Consider the following 22719-nt stretch of genomic DNA (forward strand, 5'->3'; position numbering starts at 1 on the left):
CAAATACGCAGCACAAGACAACAGCAGTACTCCCAAGGTTCTAAACCTAGTCACCTATTAGCCATGCGATTAAGAATTAATGCAAAATTTGCAGATATAACTACCATTAGAGCACAACAAGTACTTGAAACAGTCCCTGAAAAAAATAAACGATACATTCAAAGAATTCTACTCCGACTTATATAAATCAGAAACGACCTTCGATCAAAACAAAATGGACACATATCTTAATCAAATTATTCTCCCTAAACTTTCAGAGGATGACGCTAAACAGTTAGAAACACCGATCACACTAGAGGAACTCAAGAAGGCCATATCCGAAATGAAAAGTGGTAGGGCTCCTGGAAGAGACGGTATCCCACCAGAAATGTACCTTTCTTGTTGGGACATAATTGGACCCTTATTACTAAATATGATCTTATACTCAGTCAAGGAGGGGAACTTCCATAAAAACGATATTGCACTCCTTACATAACAGTCCTTCTCAAAAAAGACAAAGACCCCACCGAGTGCGGTAGTTACAGACCCTTAAGCCTCCTCGGAACCGATATCAAACTGTACTCTAAGGTATTAGCCATCAGATTACAAAAGCATATGACGTCTTTAGTTCATCCGGACCAAACTGGCTTCATAAGAGGCCGCCTGATCACTGATAACATAAGACGAATACTGCACGTACTAGATGCCGACAAGGACGACACCATACCTAAAGCGATGCTGTCCCTGGATGCTATGAAAGCCTTTGACAGGCTGGAATGGTCGTATCTATGGGCAGTATTAGAAAGGATGGGGTTAGGAAAAGGATTCATTGATATGATTATATACAAAGACCCATCGGCCATGATTACAACAGGCACAATCGTCTCCAAAATCTTTCCGGTATCACGCTCAGCCAGACAGGGTTGCCCTCTTAGTCCTGGATTATTCGATTTATCATTAGAGCCTTTAGCACAATATATAAGACAATCCCAATCTATAGAACCAATCGTAATCAAGGGCACACAACATAAAATTAGTTTATATGCGGACGACGTAATATTGTTCATGCAAAACCCCAACACCACACTGCCTCATCTGCTCAAGTTGATTGAGAACTTTGGTGATTTATCGGGATTTAAGATAAATTGGCCGAAGTCGGCTTTCCTTCCACTTAACACCCCTGCAAAAAAAGATATAACCCTCCCAGGAGAGATACCTATGGTAAAACATTTTAGATGCTTGGGAGTGGAGATATTCCCCACCATAAGACAAACGGTGAAGCACAATTACACAAAAATCCAAAACAAAATCAAAGACGACCTTGATCATCATCATTAGGTGGCTTCTTCGTTCCGAAGGTTGCCTATCACTCTCCAACCCATTCTGTCCCCACTTCTTCTCTCCAACTCCGTGACTCCGCCTCTCACTCCACTCCAATCACAGACATCGTCTACCCAGCCTCTTCTTGGTCTTCCACTTCCTCTCTTTCCATCCACCTTCCCCATCACCACCTTCTTGAACATCTCCCCGCTGGATCCTCTCAGAACATGCCCGCACAACTCCATCTTTCTCTTTTTCAACCTCTCCAGCAGCTGTCCTCCTTGCATATCCGCTCTTCTCAGTACCTCCTCATTCTTGATCTTATCCTTCCATGTTATCTTCAGCATCTTCCTCAGTGTCCACATTTCAAAAGAGTCTATCATCCTCTTTGCCTCTTCATTCAGCGTCCATGCTTCTGCTCCGTATGAAAAGACTGACATAACATACGTTTCCAAAATCCTGGTCTTCGTTTTTCAACTTATGTTTCTTCTCAATAATTCTTTATGGTTCCAGAATGCGCCCTTTGCAATTCCGGTTCTTCTCTTAATGTCCATGTTAGCTATTCCACCTTCACTGATCCAGCTTCCAAGGTACATGTACTCCTTCACTTGTTCAAGTTTTTCTCCATCCACCTGTATTTTACAAACAGTTCCTGGTGTTTTTTCAATGATCATTACTTTAGTTTTCTTTGTGTTTAGTGACATTCCATAGTTTTTGCATTCGACATTCAGCTTATTCATCATGTCCTGTAGATCTTCTTGACAGTTACAGACTATAGCAGTGTCATCCGCGTATCTTATATTGGTGATGTTCTCTTCGCCAAGTTTTACTCCTTTCCCTCCTCTCAGACCTTTTTTCATCAGTGATTCACTGTACATATTAAAGAGTACAGGGGACAAGATGCATCCTTGTCTTACACCCTTCTCCACCGGGAAGTCTCTTGATTTCTCCTTTCCTATTCTAACATTAGCCTTCTGCCTCCAGTATAAGTTGGCAATTATTCTTCGGTCAGAAACTGGTATTTTGAATTCTTCCATTGTTCTCATCAATGTTGTATGTTCAACTCTGTCGAAGGCCTTCGTGAAATCGATGAAGCAAATATACAGCTTCTTCTGTTGGTCTATCGATTTTTCACCAATGATTCTGAGTTGGCAGATTGCATCTCTTGTTCCTTTTCCTTTGCGAAAACCCATTTGGCTATCCGAGAGCTGATGTTCAATTATGGGTTCTATTCTGTTCTTGATGATTTTCAGGAGTACTTTTGATGCATGAGATATCAAACTGATAGTCCTGTAATTGTTGCATTCTGTGGCTCTTCCGGTCTTTGGGATCGGAATGAACATTGATTTTAGGAAATCATTTGGAATATTTCCTGAGTTATAGATGTTGTTTACCAGTTTCACAAGGAGCTCGATGCATCGGTCACCAGAGTTCTTAATCAGTTCAGTTCAGTTCAGGTGGGCAAAACTTAAAAACTCAGTACAGGCACGGATATCAATAGTTAAGATGGATGTACTACCTAGAATCAACTTCTTCAGTTCAATGCTACCGTTACCCCCTCCAGAGGGTTACTGGAAAAGATTACACTCCTCCACATACAAATTTATTTGGAATAACAAACCACCACGTATAAAAAGATCCACCGCACAGAGAAATAAAGCAGACGGTGGCATGGCATTTCCAGATTTTTTCCACTATTTTAAGGCGTACACATTAAGACCATTGACAACATGGTTTGACCCCCAAGCATTAGTATCCTGGAGAAAATTAGAAGAAAACATAGTAGCCCCACATAGACTGAAGGACATAGCATACACTAAACTACCAATCAAGCACTGTGAACGGAAATTTGGCCCCATAATTACCCATGCGATCCGGATATGGCGTGAAACACAAAAAAAATATCCTAACCCACAAAAATGGCACAATCATACTCCCTTATTCAATAACAATGCACTCTTAATTGAAAAACGGTCTATAAGATTCCCTATATGGGAAGAGCAAGGCATACACTCCTTAGGGGATGTTTTTAACAAACAGGGTTTTTGTAGTTATGGAGAAATATGCAAAAAATGTAATCTCACCATGTCCACATGGCTTTTTTACATACAGTTACGGCTATGTTTGAAGTCTCACGGTGTTCCATTAGACATACCAATTGAACACCACAGATACCACAAATTCTTCTATGAAAGAGAGACAACGAGAGGTTTTGTTTCAGATTTTTATCATCAATTACTAACGTCCTCGTATGAAACCCTCCAACTAGACTCTGTCTGGAGGAGGGATATACCAGACCTGGAAAGTGACTTTGATTGGCAAGGAGCCTGGGCAAATTTCCGACTTACATCAAGGAACCCGGACCATCAACAAATCAATCTTAACTATATTCACAGGACATACTTGACTCCTATAAGACTGAACAGAATGGGTCTTAAACAAGACTCCAAATGCTCGCAATGTACAAATGGGGACGAAGGTACATTTATGCACATGTATTGGGACTGCCCACCAGTTAAGACATTCTGGAAAGGGGAGCTCCAGTAGCTCACCACGTACCGCGAGTGCTATTTCGGCGCCGTGGACAACCGTGCTCGCACGGATCTGGGGCTGAGCGAGTTCGAATCCCGGACTGCAGCCGTGCCTTTCCCAGAGTGTCTTCCCCCCCATCTGAACCCTTTCAGCCTGCTTCTGTCGGTCGAACTTGACCAAGTATAAATGCGATAAACGTATAAAAGAGCCAGGGAAATGGCCAAAGTTTAAAAAAAAAAAAGACATTCTGGAAAGATGTGACCCAACAATTATCAAAACTCGTATCTTGGAATATACCTGTACACCCCTCTGTATTACTATTGAATGATGTTTTTGAGTTTGCAGTAAATCCACAGCTAAAGAGATTGGTTTTATCGGGTATCACAGTAGCTAAAAAGCTGATCGCATCACGCTGGTTTCAACCGGAAAACATTTTCCGGAAAGTTTGGTTTCTTACATATCTCGATGTGATTTATCAAGAAATATCTACAGCAAGAATTCTGGGTCTCAATGAATCCAAAATGTCAATGTGGTTAGAAGTGGTGGAGAGAATAAAAGCTAGCTTATAATGGTAGTGTCTGGTTAGGAGCGAGGGATAATGGAGGTACTATCCAAAGAGGGGTCCGGGAGGGGGGGGTTCGAGCTGGAGCATATGTGTGTAGGTTTTTAGATAACAGGTATTAGGGGTATATCCTGTATAAGACATTGGTATTAATGGTAATTTCGTTGGATATACACTGTATATTAATGCTTGTGTATCTTATCGTGTGTTGTCATGTTTGTTTATGTGTGTTAAAAAAAAAAAAAAAAAAAAAAAATGATTGTATTGCTTCCATGTGGCAAATAAAAATTCTGAATCTGAATAAGCGACCTTAGGTTTTATGAAAGATGCTATATAAAACGAAGTTATTATTATTATAAAATTTATAATTAATTAATAATAACCTTCACTAGAATATAATCTAATTATGAAATCAAATATAGGCCAGTGCGGATATAAACAGAATATAGCACAATATATTATTGCATTGTATATGGTATACATTTAATTTAGTTTCTATCCTATTTATTCTTAAGTTGTAAAGCCCTGGCCTATATCTGATTTCATAATTAGATTATAGTGAAGGAGAGGAGGTCTTATTAATTAACACTATGGTCGCCAAAAACGCCTTACCACGTCATTCCTCGCCATGCTCATTCTGCCAAAGACGCCGTACCACGTCTTTGATATCAATATTTCAAAAATCTGTGATCGCAATCATATTTCTCCCCCGGAGACTTGAGATCTACTGTTGATCCCCTCTCAACTCTCCAACAGTTCAAGAGCGCCATCTGGTGGCCGATCGGCGGATCGCCCAGACAGGAAATGGAAGCTGGTGCTCATTCCAATTCGGTCCGATCACTCGCTAATAGTCCCAGGACTCGAGCTAGACGCAATGGATAGCAATCCGTTACCAATAACTCGATAAACAACATGATTTGGACGTATATACTATTATACAACCTGGAGATGGATCGCATATTTCTACATCCCATCCCATAGGAATATTTCTGCTCCACGCTCATCGCCCAACGGCATGAGGAAGCTACGGTAAGATTCAGCGTTATTTTTTAACGTGTTCGATATAAACTGCTCTGATGATCATATCACCCACACTAGATGAATCATCTAACGTTGGCCACGGAATTATAAACAACCCCCCCCCATCCGGTCAACATCAGATGATCAGTAGTAACTTCTAGAAGCACGTCCATTTGAAAATTTTTATCTCGCGCAGATTGCTATCAAACTGTATTTGATCATCAATATAATGCATTTGGGGCTATAAATCACGTTCTGGAGAAAGCTGCAGAAAACGATAAAAACATACTTATACTTTAGACCGTATTTTAGTATGAATATGTGAATGAAAAAGTATAACGTTGCTACACCCTGAACAATAGATACTTGACGTTGAATGGGCCATAGTAATGTCAATTTAGCAATACAATTTAAAAAGTTATAGTCCTGCAAAGAAGGGGAACTTCTCCATAGACAAATAGAGCTGGCGTGGGATGGTTTATTGTGAATATAAGCCTGGCGACCAAAGTGTTAATTATTAATTAATTTAATAATAATAATAATAACTTCAGAATAATGACATTGCATTACTGCTGATCAACACCTATATCAGAAATAAATGTTTACTGTATTGATCATCGTCTCAGAACCAATCATTTGAAATGTCAGCTAGCCTTATTTCTAAATCACGCGTTGCGAAGGCTATTGGCACTCGGCTTTATATTTCTCGAACAAGTTAGATACGGTTCATAAATCATAAGATCTATTTTCTTTAGTATTTCGTTCATTTTGTATTGTATTTCGTTTACTTCGTAATGTATAGAGGAGTGCAAAAGAATAGAATCTTTATTGTCATTGTTGGTCCAACGGAATTGAGTTTAGAGCTTTTGTGGATACCTCGCAGACGCAGAGCAAACCATTCTCTGTGGATTCCACCCCAAGTGTCATATTAACCAAAGATGAAGCTTGTCTGAACATGTATGAGTTATGCAGTGATGTAGTTATCAGAAGTACACTAAATAAGGGCGGCTGGCTGGCACAGCGGACTAAGCGCTCGTCACCAACGCGAGAGACACTGGTATCGAATCCGGCTGTCAGCGTTGCCTCCGGCTTGGCCGGCCGTCATACTGGCTCAATTGGCAGAGTCAGCGGGAGGGAAGCCGGTGGGTGATATTCTGGTCGTTGTAAACAGCGACTCCTACAGGTCGGTCAGGGCGCCTGCACAGCGAGGGAGGGAGATGGTGAGGGTAGTGTGACCTCTCACACGTTACACCTCACCAATGAGAGTCCGCGCTGGCAGGTGAAAAGATGCTGCTGGCTGTCTCCTATGTCTCGGAGGAAGCATCTGATAGACTTCAGGGCTCCCTAGACCGACCAGTGGGGGGCACATGCGAGCAACGACCAGGAAGGGGAGGGGGGAATTGGCATAACGACTAAATTGGGATGGGAGAAAAACACAGAAAAACAGGAGGAGAAAAAGTGCATAAAAAAAAAAGTACACTAAATATATTTTCTGTGCAAGGAAGTCATACCCTTATGGCTGCGTTCATCATCGTTTTTCCATGGACACAGTGGCTACAGATGCCGTGAAGTTAAATGATTGAACTTTTTTCAACACATTTTTGGTTCTTATTTATAAAAGACACAAAAACATATGGGGGGAACAATAATATAATTGTATTTATTCAATATGTTTGGGCAGAGAAGTTTGACAGTGGAACGTCGTCCAACTACGTAGGTGTGTGGGACGTGATGTGTTTGTTTATCCCATCAGATCTCTGTGTATGCTGTGCCAGAGAAGATTGACCAGACGGCCTTCGCTCTGGATGCTGCCGTCAAGCTGCTGGACTTCTATGACGACTACTTTGACATCCCTTACCCTCTGCCCAAGCAAGGTCAGCAGAGGTTACAGCTGAACACTCTCAACAAATTCACGTTGATAATATCGCAATATGAATATATAATATCGCATATCAGGAAGACTGCAATATATGGGCATTGTTAAATAATACTGAAAATACATCTAAGAAATGTACAGTGAAAAGGTGAAATTTAGTTTTGCAGATCTGCTTCACTCACACCCAGAAATACTAGAATAATACATTTATTTTTTATAAATAATAATAATAAAATAATTTATATACTTTGCAGTGTATTTTTTACTTATTATATACATACTTTACTCAAAGGCATATATATTAGGGATGGACGTGAGTAATCGATTACTCGAGTACTTGCCGTTTCAACTGAACTCGAGTGGTTTTTGAGGGTGCTTGATTTAAATAAAAGAAATCCCAAATACGTGCACCAACAGTGCTTGTTTGAGTCAATGAAACAGAAAACTTGCTCTGAAATCTCCTGAGGTGTGAGTTGTTGTAGAAAGTTGGAAGTTGGAGACTGTGGAGAATGGATAGTACACTTAACGTTACCGCAAAAGGTTTGTTAGTTTAGCGTTATCTATAAAATAATTACAGCGGTTCATGTTTGCGCATTTCCAAATTGTTCAAACAATACGTCGCCCACTTTGCATAGTGTTCATATACAAATATTTTTTTGTATCCACCTTTTCTCCTTATTTTCAATTTTTCTCGAATCCCAATTTCGTATTTCCAATTATCCCCTCCCCTGTCTTGAACGTTGCTCGACTATGCCTCCCACTGGTCGGTCGTAGGGAGGATAGAAGCCTTGCATCACGTGTCCCCTCCGGTACACGAGGCAGCCTGTCGCATCTTTTCACCAGACAGCGCGGACTCTCAGTGGCGAGGTGTAACGCATGGGAGGCTCACACTACCCCCGCTACTTCCTGTCTCTGCTGTGCAGGCGTCCCCCAACCGACCTGTAGGAGTCGCTGTCCACAACGTCCAATCCCCACCCATCGACTTCCACCCGCCAATTGAGATAGTATGACGACTGGCCCAAGCCGGAGGCAATGCTGACACCGAGCGCAATCTCCACTGCGCCACCCAGCCGCGTGTTCATATACTATTGATATGGACATGCTGTTGAATTAGCAGAGAGACCTACTGCAGACACTGGAGGTAATGTAATTATTACAAATGGTAACTGACTGTTTTGACTGACAATACGCATTAAGCATCGGGTATATTGCTGTGCATTGTGGAGCTAGACAAAGAAATCGGTATCTTGTGTGTGACTCATTATTGCTGCTGCTATGCGCTTTAACTCATTCCCCGCCAACGACGAGTATACTCGTTATTGGCCGCCAATCGTTGGACGCCAACAACGAGTATACTCGTTATTTGATCGTTATTTATTTTATTCGCTATTTCCAATCGTTATCCATCCAGGGAGCCTGTGTAACCATAGGTGTTACAAAGGGTCAGATTAAACCGAATATATATATTTATTGCTTGAGATCCCATGTATAATATTTGTATATCGTCTGATATCCCTTGTATATTCTTTGTACATATACACGGAATATCCCTTTACCTAGGTACAGGCCAGACCATAATATTCGTTCTCCTATTGGACAGCGACCCCTTAGGCGCCACGGCCATACCCCCAATGTCTAGTTCAAAGTCACCGCTAAGACATGTCTCAACATGCCCAGGTTTGCGCAGTAATACGAGACAGAACTGAGGTTGGCACTAGATTATTCACCTTACGTATAAATACGTCGCAGGTGGATACAGCAGTAGTCTTGTCTTATCCTAAAACGTTCGTTCAACGTATCGTTCGTTCCTTACTAGTAAAGCCTTCATCACGAGTCAACGACCAAGTGAAGTGAGCAACCTTGCATCTAAATAGAGCACTTAGAACCGCGTGCAAATAGGATAGTAAAAGTGTCAGAGCTTAGTGAAATAACGTCAAGTTCGACCTAGTTAATGTGAAGTACCGTGCACAGGAGAATCTACACCGGTGAATGCAGAGCCTTTTCCGGCTGGATTATTGCTTTGGTACTGTGGCGGCTGGAGCAGAGAACCGTCTACCCCGCTGCTGTGTGGGATCAACCCGTGAGGAGCATCACTCGAGCCCGTCTCTAGGAAGAGGCTGGCTGGCTTTCACCTATGCTGTCGCGCATACTTGGATTATAGCTGCTGCTTTTGTCTGCCGATCGAGGGGAGTATATGTACCGCCTCCCGTAGCTGGAGCTTATTGATTCCTCGTTGATCCAGACTTTTGCATTCGAACATTCCTCTCCCCTGCTGGCTTACAACCGGAGGGAACCCCCTTAGTATCTCCAGCTGACCTACGAGTGTACCTTATATAATTCTTATGCTACAGGTGGTATTAATTATCCCCTTCGTAATATGCTCATGGACTTACGCTCTTGACCTATTCATGCACATTCTTCGCCTTACAAGCGCAACTCTAATTCTCAATAATGTAAGATAATATTGATGCTCTTCTAATAAATATTACAAACAGTACTTTCCTTGTTAAGCCGTGTTATTGTGGGGGTGTTCATCACATATACCTGTGTACTGTATGGCCAGTAGTAATGTACATAACTCAGTAGTGGTTTAATGATACCATACTTATTCAATACAGTCAGGGAATTGTACCCCTCAGTTACAATAGGGAATGAGTCTGAGATCGCAAAAGTCCAATACCGCCGCCTGGTGGTATGCGGCCGATGTTGCACTCTCTTTGAGACTCTGTATGTGGCTGTGTGTCAATGAAATTCCTCCGGGCTGACTTTTCTAGTAGCCTGGACCGAGGGCTTTACCCGATCGCATTGAATAGTTTTCGGGACCCCCGATTCATTATGCTGTGGTGGGTTATGTCGTGGCCCAAATGGACATACGATCTACCAGATGGCAATCAAATAATTGGAATATTCTTTTTGGAATCTCACCGGCCACAGGTAAGAGCAATTTAACGTCAATTTCAGCTTGATTGTGCCTTGTTTTCATAGCCATCGCCCTGATCAGCGTATGTTGTTGTACTAACGAATGCCGTTATTGACAATCAATGAATCAGAAACGACCCCCCCCTTTCATGCATTCATGATGGAACATAATACCGATCATATGCATTTGAATCTTTTTATTGTAGCGTGTATAGGGACGAAATGCGAATGGATTAAGTATAATATGCGTCACAGCCTATTACTAGCCTCCCAGGAATTACCCTAAACCGCTCTAACGTTTAAACTTTAGGGTAACGTTACAAAACGGGAATGTAATTTTTCCATCCATACAAAACGAGAATGTATGGATGGAAATATTATTCCTTTTTCACATCTTGAACGATAGATACTCGATGTCAAATGGGCCATAGTATTGCATCCATAGCTATAATATATAGTTATAGCCCTGCAAACAAGGTGAGCCACTCCATAGGTTTAATGCGTGGCAGCACATAGCCATATCCCGTTCCCCAGCGTGGCAGTCAATGAGTTAACATGCATTCTAAAAATAGATTTCCCTAAATAATTACTCAAGCACTAAAGTCATTCACGTGAGTACTCGATCTGGGAAAACATTACTAATCCATCCCTAAAATATATAAGAGATATTATATACAGAAGCAAAAGAACACAGAAAATTATATTAAAAAAACACATCAGTTTATTGAATTTCTTTTTAAGATTAGTTTTTTCCGCATTTTACAGCTTTATTTCGGACAGGACAGGCAGAGAGGAAAGTTGGAAGAAGACATGGGGAGGACATGCAGCATACTGTAGGTCCCCGGACGCTGCGATTACACTGTGAGCGCAGCTACATGGTAATTTATATAACTTATAAACAAGAATATCAAGCCTAGTTAAGATGTTCCTGGCTAGAAATTAATGCATGTGTGTTTCAACAATGGCAAGTCAATCAATCAGTCAGTCAGTTAGGGACATTTGCTATTGAAAAAAAAGCATTTGGGTCGGATAATAAGGTGGCAGGCTTTAGCATAAGCATATACCGGTACATTATTGTTACCAGGAAACAAAGGTTTAAACTTCATAAACATTCTAAATGGGCCTAAGAGAGAACTGAACAGAAATGGAACTGAACAAAGATCTGAACAGTGTGGTGCTACCTGAGGTATTCACTGGGTATTGTCCTCTACACACCTGAACAGTGTGGTGCTACCTGAGGTATTCACTGGGTATTGTCCTCTACACACCTGAACAGTGTGGTGCTACCTGAGGTATTCACTGGGTATTGTCCTCTACACACCTGAACAGTGTGTACTACCTGAGGTATTCACTGGGTATTGTCCTCTACACACCTGAACAGTGTGGTGCTACCTGAGGTATTCACTGGGTATTGTCCTCTACACACCTGAACAGTGTGTGGTGCTACCTGAGGTATTCACTGGGTATTGTCCTCTACACACCTGAACAGTGTGGTGCTACCTGAGGTATTCACTGGGTATTGTCCTCTACACACCTGAACAGTGTGGTGCTACCTGAGGTATTCACTGGGTATTGTCCTCTACACACCTGAACAGTGTGTGGTGCTACCTGAGGTATTCACTGGGTATTGACCTCTGTCTACAGATCTGGCAGCTATCCCTGACTTCCAGTCAGGAGCCATGGAGAACTGGGGTCTGACTACCTACCGAGAGGCAGGTCTTCTCTTTGACCCCAACAAGTCGTCAGCCTCCGACAAACTGGGCATCACCATGGTCATCGCCCACGAGTTGGCACACCAGGTACTGTAGCTGAGATTGTAGTGATGCTGCCACTGTCATGGTCTTACCGTCTTGAGGTGTTTCCTGATTAAACATGACACATGTATTAAAACATGTAATAGGGCTGCATAGTTAATCTAAATAGATTACAGAAATAGTATTGATTTTTTGTATTGTATTGAGTATTGTAATTATGAGTTCTGCAATTTTGCGTTTTCAAAGAGCTCCCTAAACAAGGTGTCAGTGGTACTTCATAGAAGCCCTGGGCAACAAATCAAGCATTAATGATGGAGAAAATAAATCCCTTATTGTAACTGAGGGGTACAATTCCCTGACTGTATTACTAGATATGATACTTACTACCACTACCTTTGTACTTAATATTCGGCCACCCAGTACACGGCATAAATATATTATCATGAACACTCTCACGTAGATGAAACGGATCCAACACAAATGTACGAATTAGAAACAGGTCTTTATTTCCTACACAGCGATGGTGTGTAGAATAAACACTTAATCACTTAATTACATTTATGAATTGAAATAGTATGCACTTTTATGGCAAGGAGTATTCGTCGGTATATCAATAGAGAATGTCCAATCTCTGAAGGCGCAGGTGGTAAATATACGACCTGGAATAGTCAAGGAATAACAGCAATGATACTTTAATGATTATAGGCTGGATACACTAGAGGGGGTTAATCCGGTCGCTTGTAAGCCGACAGGAGTAGGAGGGGGGGGGGGGTAGAATCCAGCTGCCTCGTCCGGCCAAGGGTATCCCAGGTGAACCCACTGTAGTGCCGTTCAATGCGCCGGCGATCCTTGGACCACAGATGAAAGCAGGTGGACTCTTTGTGGGCCGGCTCTCTCCGGTCCACGGGGGAGAGACGTGAAGCGACCTCGTCTTGCAGAGCGTCTCCTCACCTTGCGTCCTCTCCAGGGGGGGGGGTTCCAACACACGGCAGTGTCGGGGGTCTTTATCCATGGAATAATCAAAGCATCCAAAGCATAATCCGTGCCTGGGAAGGCGGGCTGTCGTCGGTAGAATAATCCGGTATACAGGTCCACTCGCTCGTCGGCTCTGGGGCTCCTCGGGTGCAGCTTCACATAGGGTCAACCACCCTGGGTAAGCAGCCAGTTCTCTGCCCGAAACGATGGGGTACTGACTACGGTAGTATTCTCACCGCACGAAGCACTATATATTAACAGACTATTATTAGCTTAATAGACTACGTCCAACTCGACGATATAGTGCCAAATATGACTATTCAAATATTAATATACACAATGTCTCAATACTGATGGTAGGCGAACTTGGCCTTACTCCCACACGTGGCGTCGCGGGGAGGCTTTACGTCTGTGACTCTATTGGAGGGTAAGAAACTGGACTGAAAAGAAAGTCCTACTTTAGTAGCGCAGTATATATACGCACTATGAACAAATAGTCCCATTAGTGGTGCGGTAGCCAAATTCCTACGCGGAACTAGGACTTGTTCGTACATGTCGAGCGGTACGTTTGAACTGGGTCTGAGGGGTATGGCAGCCTGGCACCAAGGTCTCGACCAATAGTAGAATGGAGACTATTATGGGATGTTCAGTAGGCTAGAATGGATATTCAATGCATATTGTACAAGGAATATACAAGGGATATCAGGGAATATTAGAGAATATACAAATACAATTAAATATATATATATAAATAAATATATATATTCGGTTTAATCTGGCCCTTCACAACAGCCACCCCCTGAATAGGTCCCAGACCTAATCAGTTAAACAGAGACAGATTAATCGCGTTGTCTATTTACACATAAGGGTTTGCTGTAGGGGTCAGTCAACTTCACAAAGTCATAGGGTTGTAGGGTCATGGTCATCATCGATTGTGTCTGGGAGTCGAGGCAGTTCTATGAGCCTTGCCACGGGACGGGTGTAAGTGCGACCCTGGACGAGCACTTCAGCTGCTCGGACCTTGCCGTCGGCACCGGTGATCACTTTGCTTACGCGGCCGGCCGGCCACATATCTCTGGGCAGTGATTGATCAATAATCATGACGACTGTTCCTTCTGTCAAATTGTCTCTCTCCTTTACCCACTTCTGGCGGGTCTGTAGAGACGGTAGGTAGTGCAGTAGGAAACTGTTCCAAAACTTGTCGGCTAATACTTGGCTGTACCTCCACATTCGTCGGCCGTTCGCTTCTTCAGGCCGGTACATTGTCTGTGGTAATGCAGGATCTAGCCGCCCCATCAGGAGTGTGTTGGGGGTAACTGGGTCGATATCCGCCACATCACTGGAGACATATCCGAGGGGCTTCGAGTTAAGTACTCCCTCAATCTCCGTGAGGACTGTCATTAGGACTTCTTCCGCCACAGTCTGGGCCCCAAGTACTGCGTACAGGGCTGTCTTTATGGAGCGCACTTCTCGTTCCCAAGTGCCACCGAAGTGGGGTGCGTTTGGGGGGTTGAATTGGAAATCAACCTGTGCTGGAGCGAGGTGGGTCTTAAGTTCTGGGCCCATAGCTTGGAAGCTCTCTCTCAGCTCTCTTTCGCCGCCTTTGAAGTTTGTCCCATGATCGGACAATAGGGTAGACGGTCTTCCCTTCCGTGATGTGAATCTACGGAAGGCCATAAGGAATGAGTCTGTGCTCATGGTCGGGAGAAGCTCGATGTGTATCGCTCTGGTGGTCATGCATTTGAATACAATACCCCACCGCTTCTCGGTTCCTCTTCCTTTCTTTATGTGCAGCGGGCCAAAGCAGTCCATACCCGTTGAGTGGAATGGCTTGTCACCGATTCGGAGGCGACATGGAGGAAGGTCAGCCATCCTTGGTATGCTGGGCTGCGCGCGCCACTTGCGGCAGTCTAGACATGTTCGTTGGAAGCGTCGTACCGCCTCTCTTCCTTGTAGGATCCAGTAACGACGTCTGATTTCCGCGAAGACTCTTTCTGCTCCTGCGTGATGTACATCCTCATCGTATTTCTTTATAATCAGCTCTGTGACCTTGTGTCGGCTGTTCAATACGATCGGGTATTTAATGTCATCCGGTAGATTGGGGGCTCTGCGTAGGCGACCACCCACTCTGATGAGGGTATGAGCGTCGCTCTCGGGGGCCAGGTGAATTAATCTGCTGTCGGATGGGACGGGCTTTCCTCCCTGTAGACAGGCCAATTCATCGGGGAACGAGTCTCTCTGGGCTCGCTGCAGTAGAAGCAATTCTGCTTCCTCGTAGTTAGCTGCTGACATATCAGCGGGGGACTTGCACTCCGGGTGGTACCGCAGGAATGTTCTTTGTTGTGCACTCTCTATGGACGTGCAATCGTTTATGTTAGGGTCGGTGGAGGCTACGGTGCTCAATCCACAGAACACAGACTTCTTAATTTCCACCTCCTCTGGACTTGCTTCCCTCGGGATAGGCATGGGCCACTGTCCTTCCGGGAGTCTTAGGAATGCGGGGCCGTCACTGTAGACATTGCGACGGGTGAGGTCATCCAGGGGCATCCCCCGGGTGATGACGTCAGCTGGGTTCTGTTTTGTATCAACGTAGCGCCACTCTGTTTCTCCGGTTAACTCTTCGGTTAGGTCTTGAATCTCGGTGACTCTGACTCCCACGAAGACTTTGTACTTGCATGAGTCCGATTTGATCCAGGCGAGTACCGTCGTGGAATCTGACCACAGGATTGTTCTAGACACCGGTATGGTGAGCTCACGTTGGATGAGCGTGGCTAGGTGCGCTCCGGCTAGGGCTGCGCAGAGCTCTAGACGTGGGATAGATTGTTGCTTGCGTGGGGCTATTCTCGAGCGGGCGAGGACAAATGCTGTGTATATCTCTCCCCCCTGGTCTTGGGCCCGCAAGTAGGCTACTGATCCGTATGCGACCTCTGAGGCGTCACTGAAGACGTGTAAGTCCATTTTACATGTCTCTGGCCTCACCGTGGGTGGGAAGTAGCTTCGGCGCATATTAACGCCTGGGAGTGAGTGGAGCTCCATCTCCCACTCTCTCCAGGTGGATGCAAGGTGTGCGGGAATGGGGTCGTCCCAGCCCTGGTCCTTGTCCCACAATGCTCGTACAATCATTTTTGCCCTGGTGGTGTACGGTAGAATACATCCTAGCGGGTCATATTGTCGGGCAAGTGTTGTGTACACACTCCGTCTGGTGGTCGGCGCCGCCGCCGGCCTTCCCTGCTCCGTAGTCAGGGGCTTGTGTCTGTAGTGAAGCGAATCTGTTTTGAATCGCCACACCAATCCCAGGGTCATCTCCTGGGCTTCTCCCGGGATTGTAGCCATCCAGGTCTCGCTGCTGGCTGCCTTGTCCTCGGAGGAGAGGCTGCGCAGTACTTGCGGATCGCTGCTGGCCCACTGCCTGAGATCAAAGCCGCCTTTGATCAATGAGGCGCGGAGTTTAATCAGGAGAGCCTCGGCTTCTTCCTGGGTTGAAAGGCTTTGTAGACAGTTGTCTACGTAGAAGCTGTTCTTTACGCTGTGTCGGACCTCTTCGTCCGCTGCTGGGTCCTCTGCTACATGTTTCTGTAGTGCAAATGTCGCACAGCAGGGGCTGCACGTCGTTCCGAAGGGGAGGACTTCCCATTGGTAGATGGCTGGGTGCTCATCTCCTGGCTTCTCTCTCCATAGGAACCGTAACAGGGGCTTGTCCGCCTCTACTAATCTCACCTGCAGGAACATTCCTTTAATGTCCCCGCTGATGGCCACCTTTTCCTGGCGGAAGCGGAGTAGAACGCCGAGTAGGGAGGGGCCGAGTGTGGGACCGGGCAGTAACTCTTTATTCAGATTTTGGGATCCGATCTGGTAGCTGCAGTTAAATACTATGCGGTCTTTACCGTTGTGATGGACCTTGTGGTGGGGCACGTACCACGATTCAGTGGTCTGGTCAGCCTCTTTAATGTCCATCTTTGTGACGTGTCCCGCTGTGATGAGCTTCTCAATCTCAGCGCGGTATACCCTCTCTTGGGCGGGGTTCTTGGCTAAGCGCCGCTCCGTGTTCAGCAGGTACCGTTCTGTGGCGTCTGTCTTGGCGTGGAAAGTAGGCATTCCTTCTCGCCGCAGGAGTGGTGTGGCGTATCTCAACACGCCGTTGACCGGGACTCTCTTGGTCCCTGTCTCGAGGAGGTGAATGGCGTAAATGTCATCTTTAGAGCGAATGTCTTTCTTTCCGTTCTTAAAGGGTATTTGTTCCAGGGTCCATAGCCGCTCTACGTGTTGCAGGAGTGCGGTTTCTCCCTCTGTGACTCGGGAGTGGAGACATCTAGTGGCTGTACTTCGGTTGAGAGATTTGGCGAGCGGGCCTTGGAGAGTCCATCCCAAACGGGTCTCGACTGCTGCAGGGCAGCCTCGGGGTCCGGTATGAACCCGGTCTATCGGGACAATGAGGTCTGCATGGTCGGAGCCTATCAACAGGGTCGGCATAGCATTGTCTATGAGCGGGATCGGTAACTTGCGCAGATGTGCATATTTCTCCATCAGCTTGGCGACGGGGTATGTGTACCGCGACAGTCCTATTTCTTGGCTGGTGAAAGCGTCTGCAATCTGGTACCGTCGCTCAGGCTGGCCGCTTGCTGCGATAGAGAATGAGACATTCTCGCCCTTTATCGTCTTCAAATCTCGTCTTATTGTCCGAATTGTCATTTGGGTTTCGCTTCCCCGCAGCCCTAGCTGGGCCGCAGCGGAGGCGAGCAGCAGGGTCTTCTCTGACCCGTCATCGAGGACGGCGTAAGTGTCCAGGACTTTATTCTGGTAGCTTAGTGTCACACGCACTACTTTTAGGAGTACTCGGGCTCCACTGCTGCTGGCGGGATCGATGTACATGACGCTCGCTTTGCTGCTGGATGGTGCGGGTGAAGGGCGCCGTCTGTTACTGTCGTGAAGTATGTCCAGATGGGCTCCATCGCACTTGGTGCACCTTTTCTTTAAGTGGCATTCGACTGCCATGTGTGAGCGCGCACAGCGAAAACAGCGCTTGTTGGACTTTATCCATTGACCTGCTTCCTCCGCGTTCAGCTTGGGGAAGGAGTCACATTGCGCTAGCCAGTGTTCTTTCTCACAGTAGGGGCACACTATCTTCCACTTCTCCGTTCTGGAGGGGGTACTGTGGCTCCTGCTGCTCGGTACTGACTCCGATTGGTGCATCACAGTCACCGATCTTCTTCCATCATTTAGTCGTCTGGTTCCTTCTCTGGAGCCAGGGGTGTTCCGTCCGAATGTATCTAGCCGTAGGCTGCTGACTTCTCTCGCCAGGAAGTCTGCTAGATCGAGGAGGTTCGGTTCGGGGCCATTCGGGTCTCTGTGGTCCCTCTGCCGCCTAAAGCACTCCTGACGAGCGGGCGGCAGCTTCTCCAGAATCCTTTCCACATTTGAGTTGGCGTAAAGTTCATACTTCCCCTTCTCTCTTTGCGCTCCCAACATCCCTACCAGGGACTGCACTCTGATGGACAGGTCGTCCAGTGCTCGATTGTCTATTGCTAGGGGTAAGCGGTCGATGTGTCGGATCTCCTGGATCACGTAATCCCATATGCGCCCATACCTCTGGTCCAATGCTACCAGCGCTGCTGTGTATGGGGTGGTGGAAGTCGCGTAGGCGAGCGCTATATTATGTGCGCGGGGCACCTTTAAGTGCTGCAGTAGGATGGCGTATTTGTGGCGTTCATCCAATACATCCACCAACATGGTCTCCAGACACATGCGGAGTTCTGTATACTGGGCCCGGTTCTCTTGGGTGAAGTCGGGTACCATAGGCGTGCCAATGTATGACGCTGACTGTGGATACATCGGCGAGCGTTGGGGGAGAGGCCTCCTAGGCGAGTCTCCTCCCGCTCCTTGGTATGGGCTGGTACCGGCAGTGTACCATGGCCCGCTTGTCCAGGTGCTGTTCCTCGGTGCGGGTCGTGCGTCGTGCTCACCCGTGTATAGAGTCGGGGGTCTGTAGCGCAGCTCCGCGGGAGTATAGCCTGGGCTGTACCGGACCTCCTGGTCCGGTAGAGTACTGTGCTGTCTTCGGGCGTGGTTCTCCTCCTCTTCCTCTTCGTCTTCAGTTAGGTCATCCAGTGCTTGTAGTCTCTGGTTTAGCCTCTCCACAGGATATGCTGCTCCTTCCCGGTTGCTAGGTCTCGCTTGGACCGGTGGGGGGAGGTGGTCTGTGGGGGGTATAGACCTCGTCTGTTGGTCAAGTTCAGGGTTGTTTACTCGGCTAGGGGATGCCGCCCTGGAGGTGTGTCTAGACGAGTTCCTGGAGCCTCTGGCGGAGGGAGAGGGTGTTGTCCGTCTGATCAGCTGTTCTATTAGTTGCGCTTGCTGTCTGTCGCGCTCTGCGTCCCGTAGAGCACCAGCAGCTGCTCGCTGGCTGTCTGCTCGGTCTCGGGCCACATTCTCTTCCATCTGAATGCGTCTTATTTCCAGGCGTATGTGCTCTTCTTCGCTCCGTTGCTGTAGCTGCAATCGATCGCGTTCACCCTGGAGTCTATCGCGTTCAGTAGAGGCTTTCAGGCTGACGAGGAATGCCTGCTGTAGGGTCCTCTCTGCCTCGCTGGGAGAAGGCGGTTGTATAGGGGAGCCTTCCCTCGGGGTACTCCTTGCGGAGCCTTGGAGCTCTATCTCCACGGTGCTCTCCCCGTCTTCTTCCGTGCCGAGTTCTCTCTCGGTAGCGTTGTATTCCTCCCGGGACTCATCGGGGACTACTTCTTCAGTACTGGCGGGGTGTGAAGTCATGTCTGGTTCCCACTGGTCCCCACCGTGAACTTGGTCAGTTACATTAGAGCCCGTAGGGGCCTCTATGGTCGGGGTAGTCTGGGCGTTGGGGTTAGACATACTTTTACTTTCTAGTTTTACCGCGTTTACTGTTAGTAGAAGACTAGGTTGTTGACTGACAGCGTAAGCCTCTAAGTACTGAGGGAGCCGTCGTTCGCGCTGCGGGCGTTGGTTAGGAGGATCGTTTCGTGGAGTGTTCATCATAGGCCATTTCAATATTAATAACACTATATTAATATTACACTGATTACCATCCGGCTCGAAGGACCAATTGTAACTGAGGGGTACAATTCCCTGACTGTATTACTAGATATGATACTTACTACCACTACCTTTGTACTTAATATTCGGCCACCCAGTACACGGCATAAATATATTATCATGAACACTCTCACGTAGATGAAACGGATCCAACACAAATGTACGAATTAGAAACAGGTCTTTATTTCCTACACAGCGATGGTGTGTAGAATAAACACTTAATCACTTAATTACATTTATGAATTGAAATAGTATGCACTTTTATGGCAAGGAGTATTCGTCGGTATATCAATAGAGAATGTCCAATCTCTGAAGGCGCAGGTGGTAAATATACGACCTGGAATAGTCAAGGAATAACAGCAATGATACTTTAATGATTATAGGCTGGATACACTAGAGGGGGTTAATCCGGTCGCTTGTAAGCCGACAGGAGTAGGAGGGGGGGGGGGGTAGAATCCAGCTGCCTCGTCCGGCCAAGGGTATCCCAGGTGAACCCACTGTAGTGCCGTTCAATGCGCCGGCGATCCTTGGACCACAGATGAAAGCAGGTGGACTCTTTGTGGGCCGGCTCTCTCCGGTCCACGGGGGAGAGACGTGAAGCGACCTCGTCTTGCAGAGCGTCTCCTCACCTTGCGTCCTCTCCAGGGGGGGGGGTTCCAACACACGGCAGTGTCGGGGGTCTTTATCCATGGAATAATCAAAGCATCCAAAGCATAATCCGTGCCTGGGAAGGCGGGCTGTCGTCGGTAGAATAATCCGGTATACAGGTCCACTCGCTCGTCGGCTCTGGGGCTCCTCGGGTGCAGCTTCACATAGGGTCAACCACCCTGGGTAAGCAGCCAGTTCTCTGCCCGAAACGATGGGGTACTGACTACGGTAGTATTCTCACCGCACGAAGCACTATATATTAACAGACTATTATTAGCTTAATAGACTACGTCCAACTCGACGATATAGTGCCAAATATGACTATTCAAATATTAATATACACGATGTCTCAATACTGATGGTAGGCGAACTTGGCCTTACTCCCACACGTGGCGTCGCGGGGAGGCTTTACGTCTGTGACTCTATTGGAGGGTAAGAAACTGGACTGAAAAGAAAGTCCTACTTTAGTAGCGCAGTATATATACGCACTATGAACAAATAGTCCCATTAGTGGTGCGGTAGCCAAATTCCTACGCGGAACTAGGACTTGTTCGTACATGTCGAGCGGTACGTTTGAACTGGGTCTGAGGGGTATGGCAGCCTGGCACCAAGGTCTCGACCAATAGTAGAATGGAGACTATTATGGGATGTTCAGTAGGCTAGAATGGATATTCAATGCATATTGTACAAGGAATATACAAGGGATATCAGGGAATATTAGAGAATATACAAATACAATTAAATATATATATATAAATAAATATATATATTCGGTTTAATCTGGCCCTTCACAACACTTATTATATTATAACTGAGCCCCCATCCCACCACCACCTTCAACTTAAAAAAAAACTTCTTGACATTTGTTGAAGTACTAAAAAACGAAATTATAAACACTTTGCTGTATCCACATCACAGTATTCATACATGTCAATATCACACAGTGCCAACCTTTATGTATCTGTACGACAGTTTGCTTGTCAATAGTTGTATATTTTGTACAGTTCCCACAGATTTTCCCAGGATTTTCAAACAAGATGATGCAGAGTTATATTATATATTTAAAACACGTTGCCTAGCTATGCTGTCTTCTTTCTGTCTTCCCTATCCTGGCTGTCCAGTGGTTTGGGAACCTGGTGACCATGGAATGGTGGAACGACCTGTGGCTCAACGAGGGCTTCGCCAAGTTCATGGAGTTCGTCTCTGTCAACATCACCAACCCAGAGCTGGAAGTGGTGAGAACCCAGCATGGGTCAGAGACACAGAAGCTCTCCCTGGAAATTGCATCTTTCGCAAGAGCTTCTGGGGGCAGGGTACTGATTCTGTGCACAGGAAGACAGCAGAGCTTCTAGGGGCAGGGCACTGATTCTGTGCACAGGAAGACAGCAGAGCTTCTAGGGGCAGGGCACTGATTCTGTGCACAGGAAGACAGCAGAGCTTCTAGGGGCAGGGCACTGATTCTGTGCACAGGAAGACAGCAGAGCTTCTAGGGGCAGGGCACTGATTCTGTGCACAGGAAGACAGCAGAGCTTCTAGGGGCAGGGCACTGATTCTGTGCACAGGAAGACAGCAGAGCTTCTAGGGGCAGGGCACTGATTCTGTGCACAGGAAGACAGCAGAGCTTCTAGGGGCAGGGCACTGATTCTGTGCACAGGAAGACAGCAGAGCTTCTAGGGGCAGGGCACTGATTCTGTGCACAGGAAGACAGCAGAGCTTCTAGGGGCAGGGCACTGATTCTGTGCACAGGAAGACAAAAGTTTAAGGGATCTGGAACCAGCCCAGGCGAGTGAGGAGGATACAGGGACAGCCAGTGATTTCCTGTAATTAGATCTGGAATCAGCCCAGGCGAGTGAGGAGGATACAGGGACAGCCAGTGATTTCCTGTAATCAGATCTGGGATCAGCCCTGGCGAGTGAGGAGGATACAGGGACAGCCAGTTAAACATTCCAAGTTTTTCTTTCCTTTTTGCTTGCAGTTCCATGACTAAAGTACAACAAGGAAACCAATGAAATGCTGTGTACATACAGTAAGCAGTCTAGTGTGTTTGAGTTGATATCTTTTGATATTGA

The 22719-nt window shown here is 46.2% G+C and overlaps 1 protein-coding gene across 1 annotated transcript in view; it reads left to right on the forward strand.

Moving 5' to 3' along the window:
• Positions 1-22719, forward strand: part of erap1b (endoplasmic reticulum aminopeptidase 1b) — a 106214-nt gene that overhangs the window by 25367 nt on the left and 58128 nt on the right. The window contains exons 5-7 of the mRNA XM_084308973.1: positions 7167-7287; positions 11853-12007; positions 21772-21885. Of these exons, the coding sequence (XP_084165099.1) occupies positions 7167-7287; positions 11853-12007; positions 21772-21885 (390 nt within the window). The remainder of the gene's footprint in view (positions 1-7166; positions 7288-11852; positions 12008-21771; positions 21886-22719) is intronic.

The sequence above is a fragment of the Notolepis coatsorum genome (genome assembly GCF_963971535.1).
Source record: "Notolepis coatsorum genome assembly, chromosome: 2".
NCBI lineage: Eukaryota > Metazoa > Chordata > Actinopteri > Aulopiformes > Paralepididae > Notolepis > Notolepis coatsorum.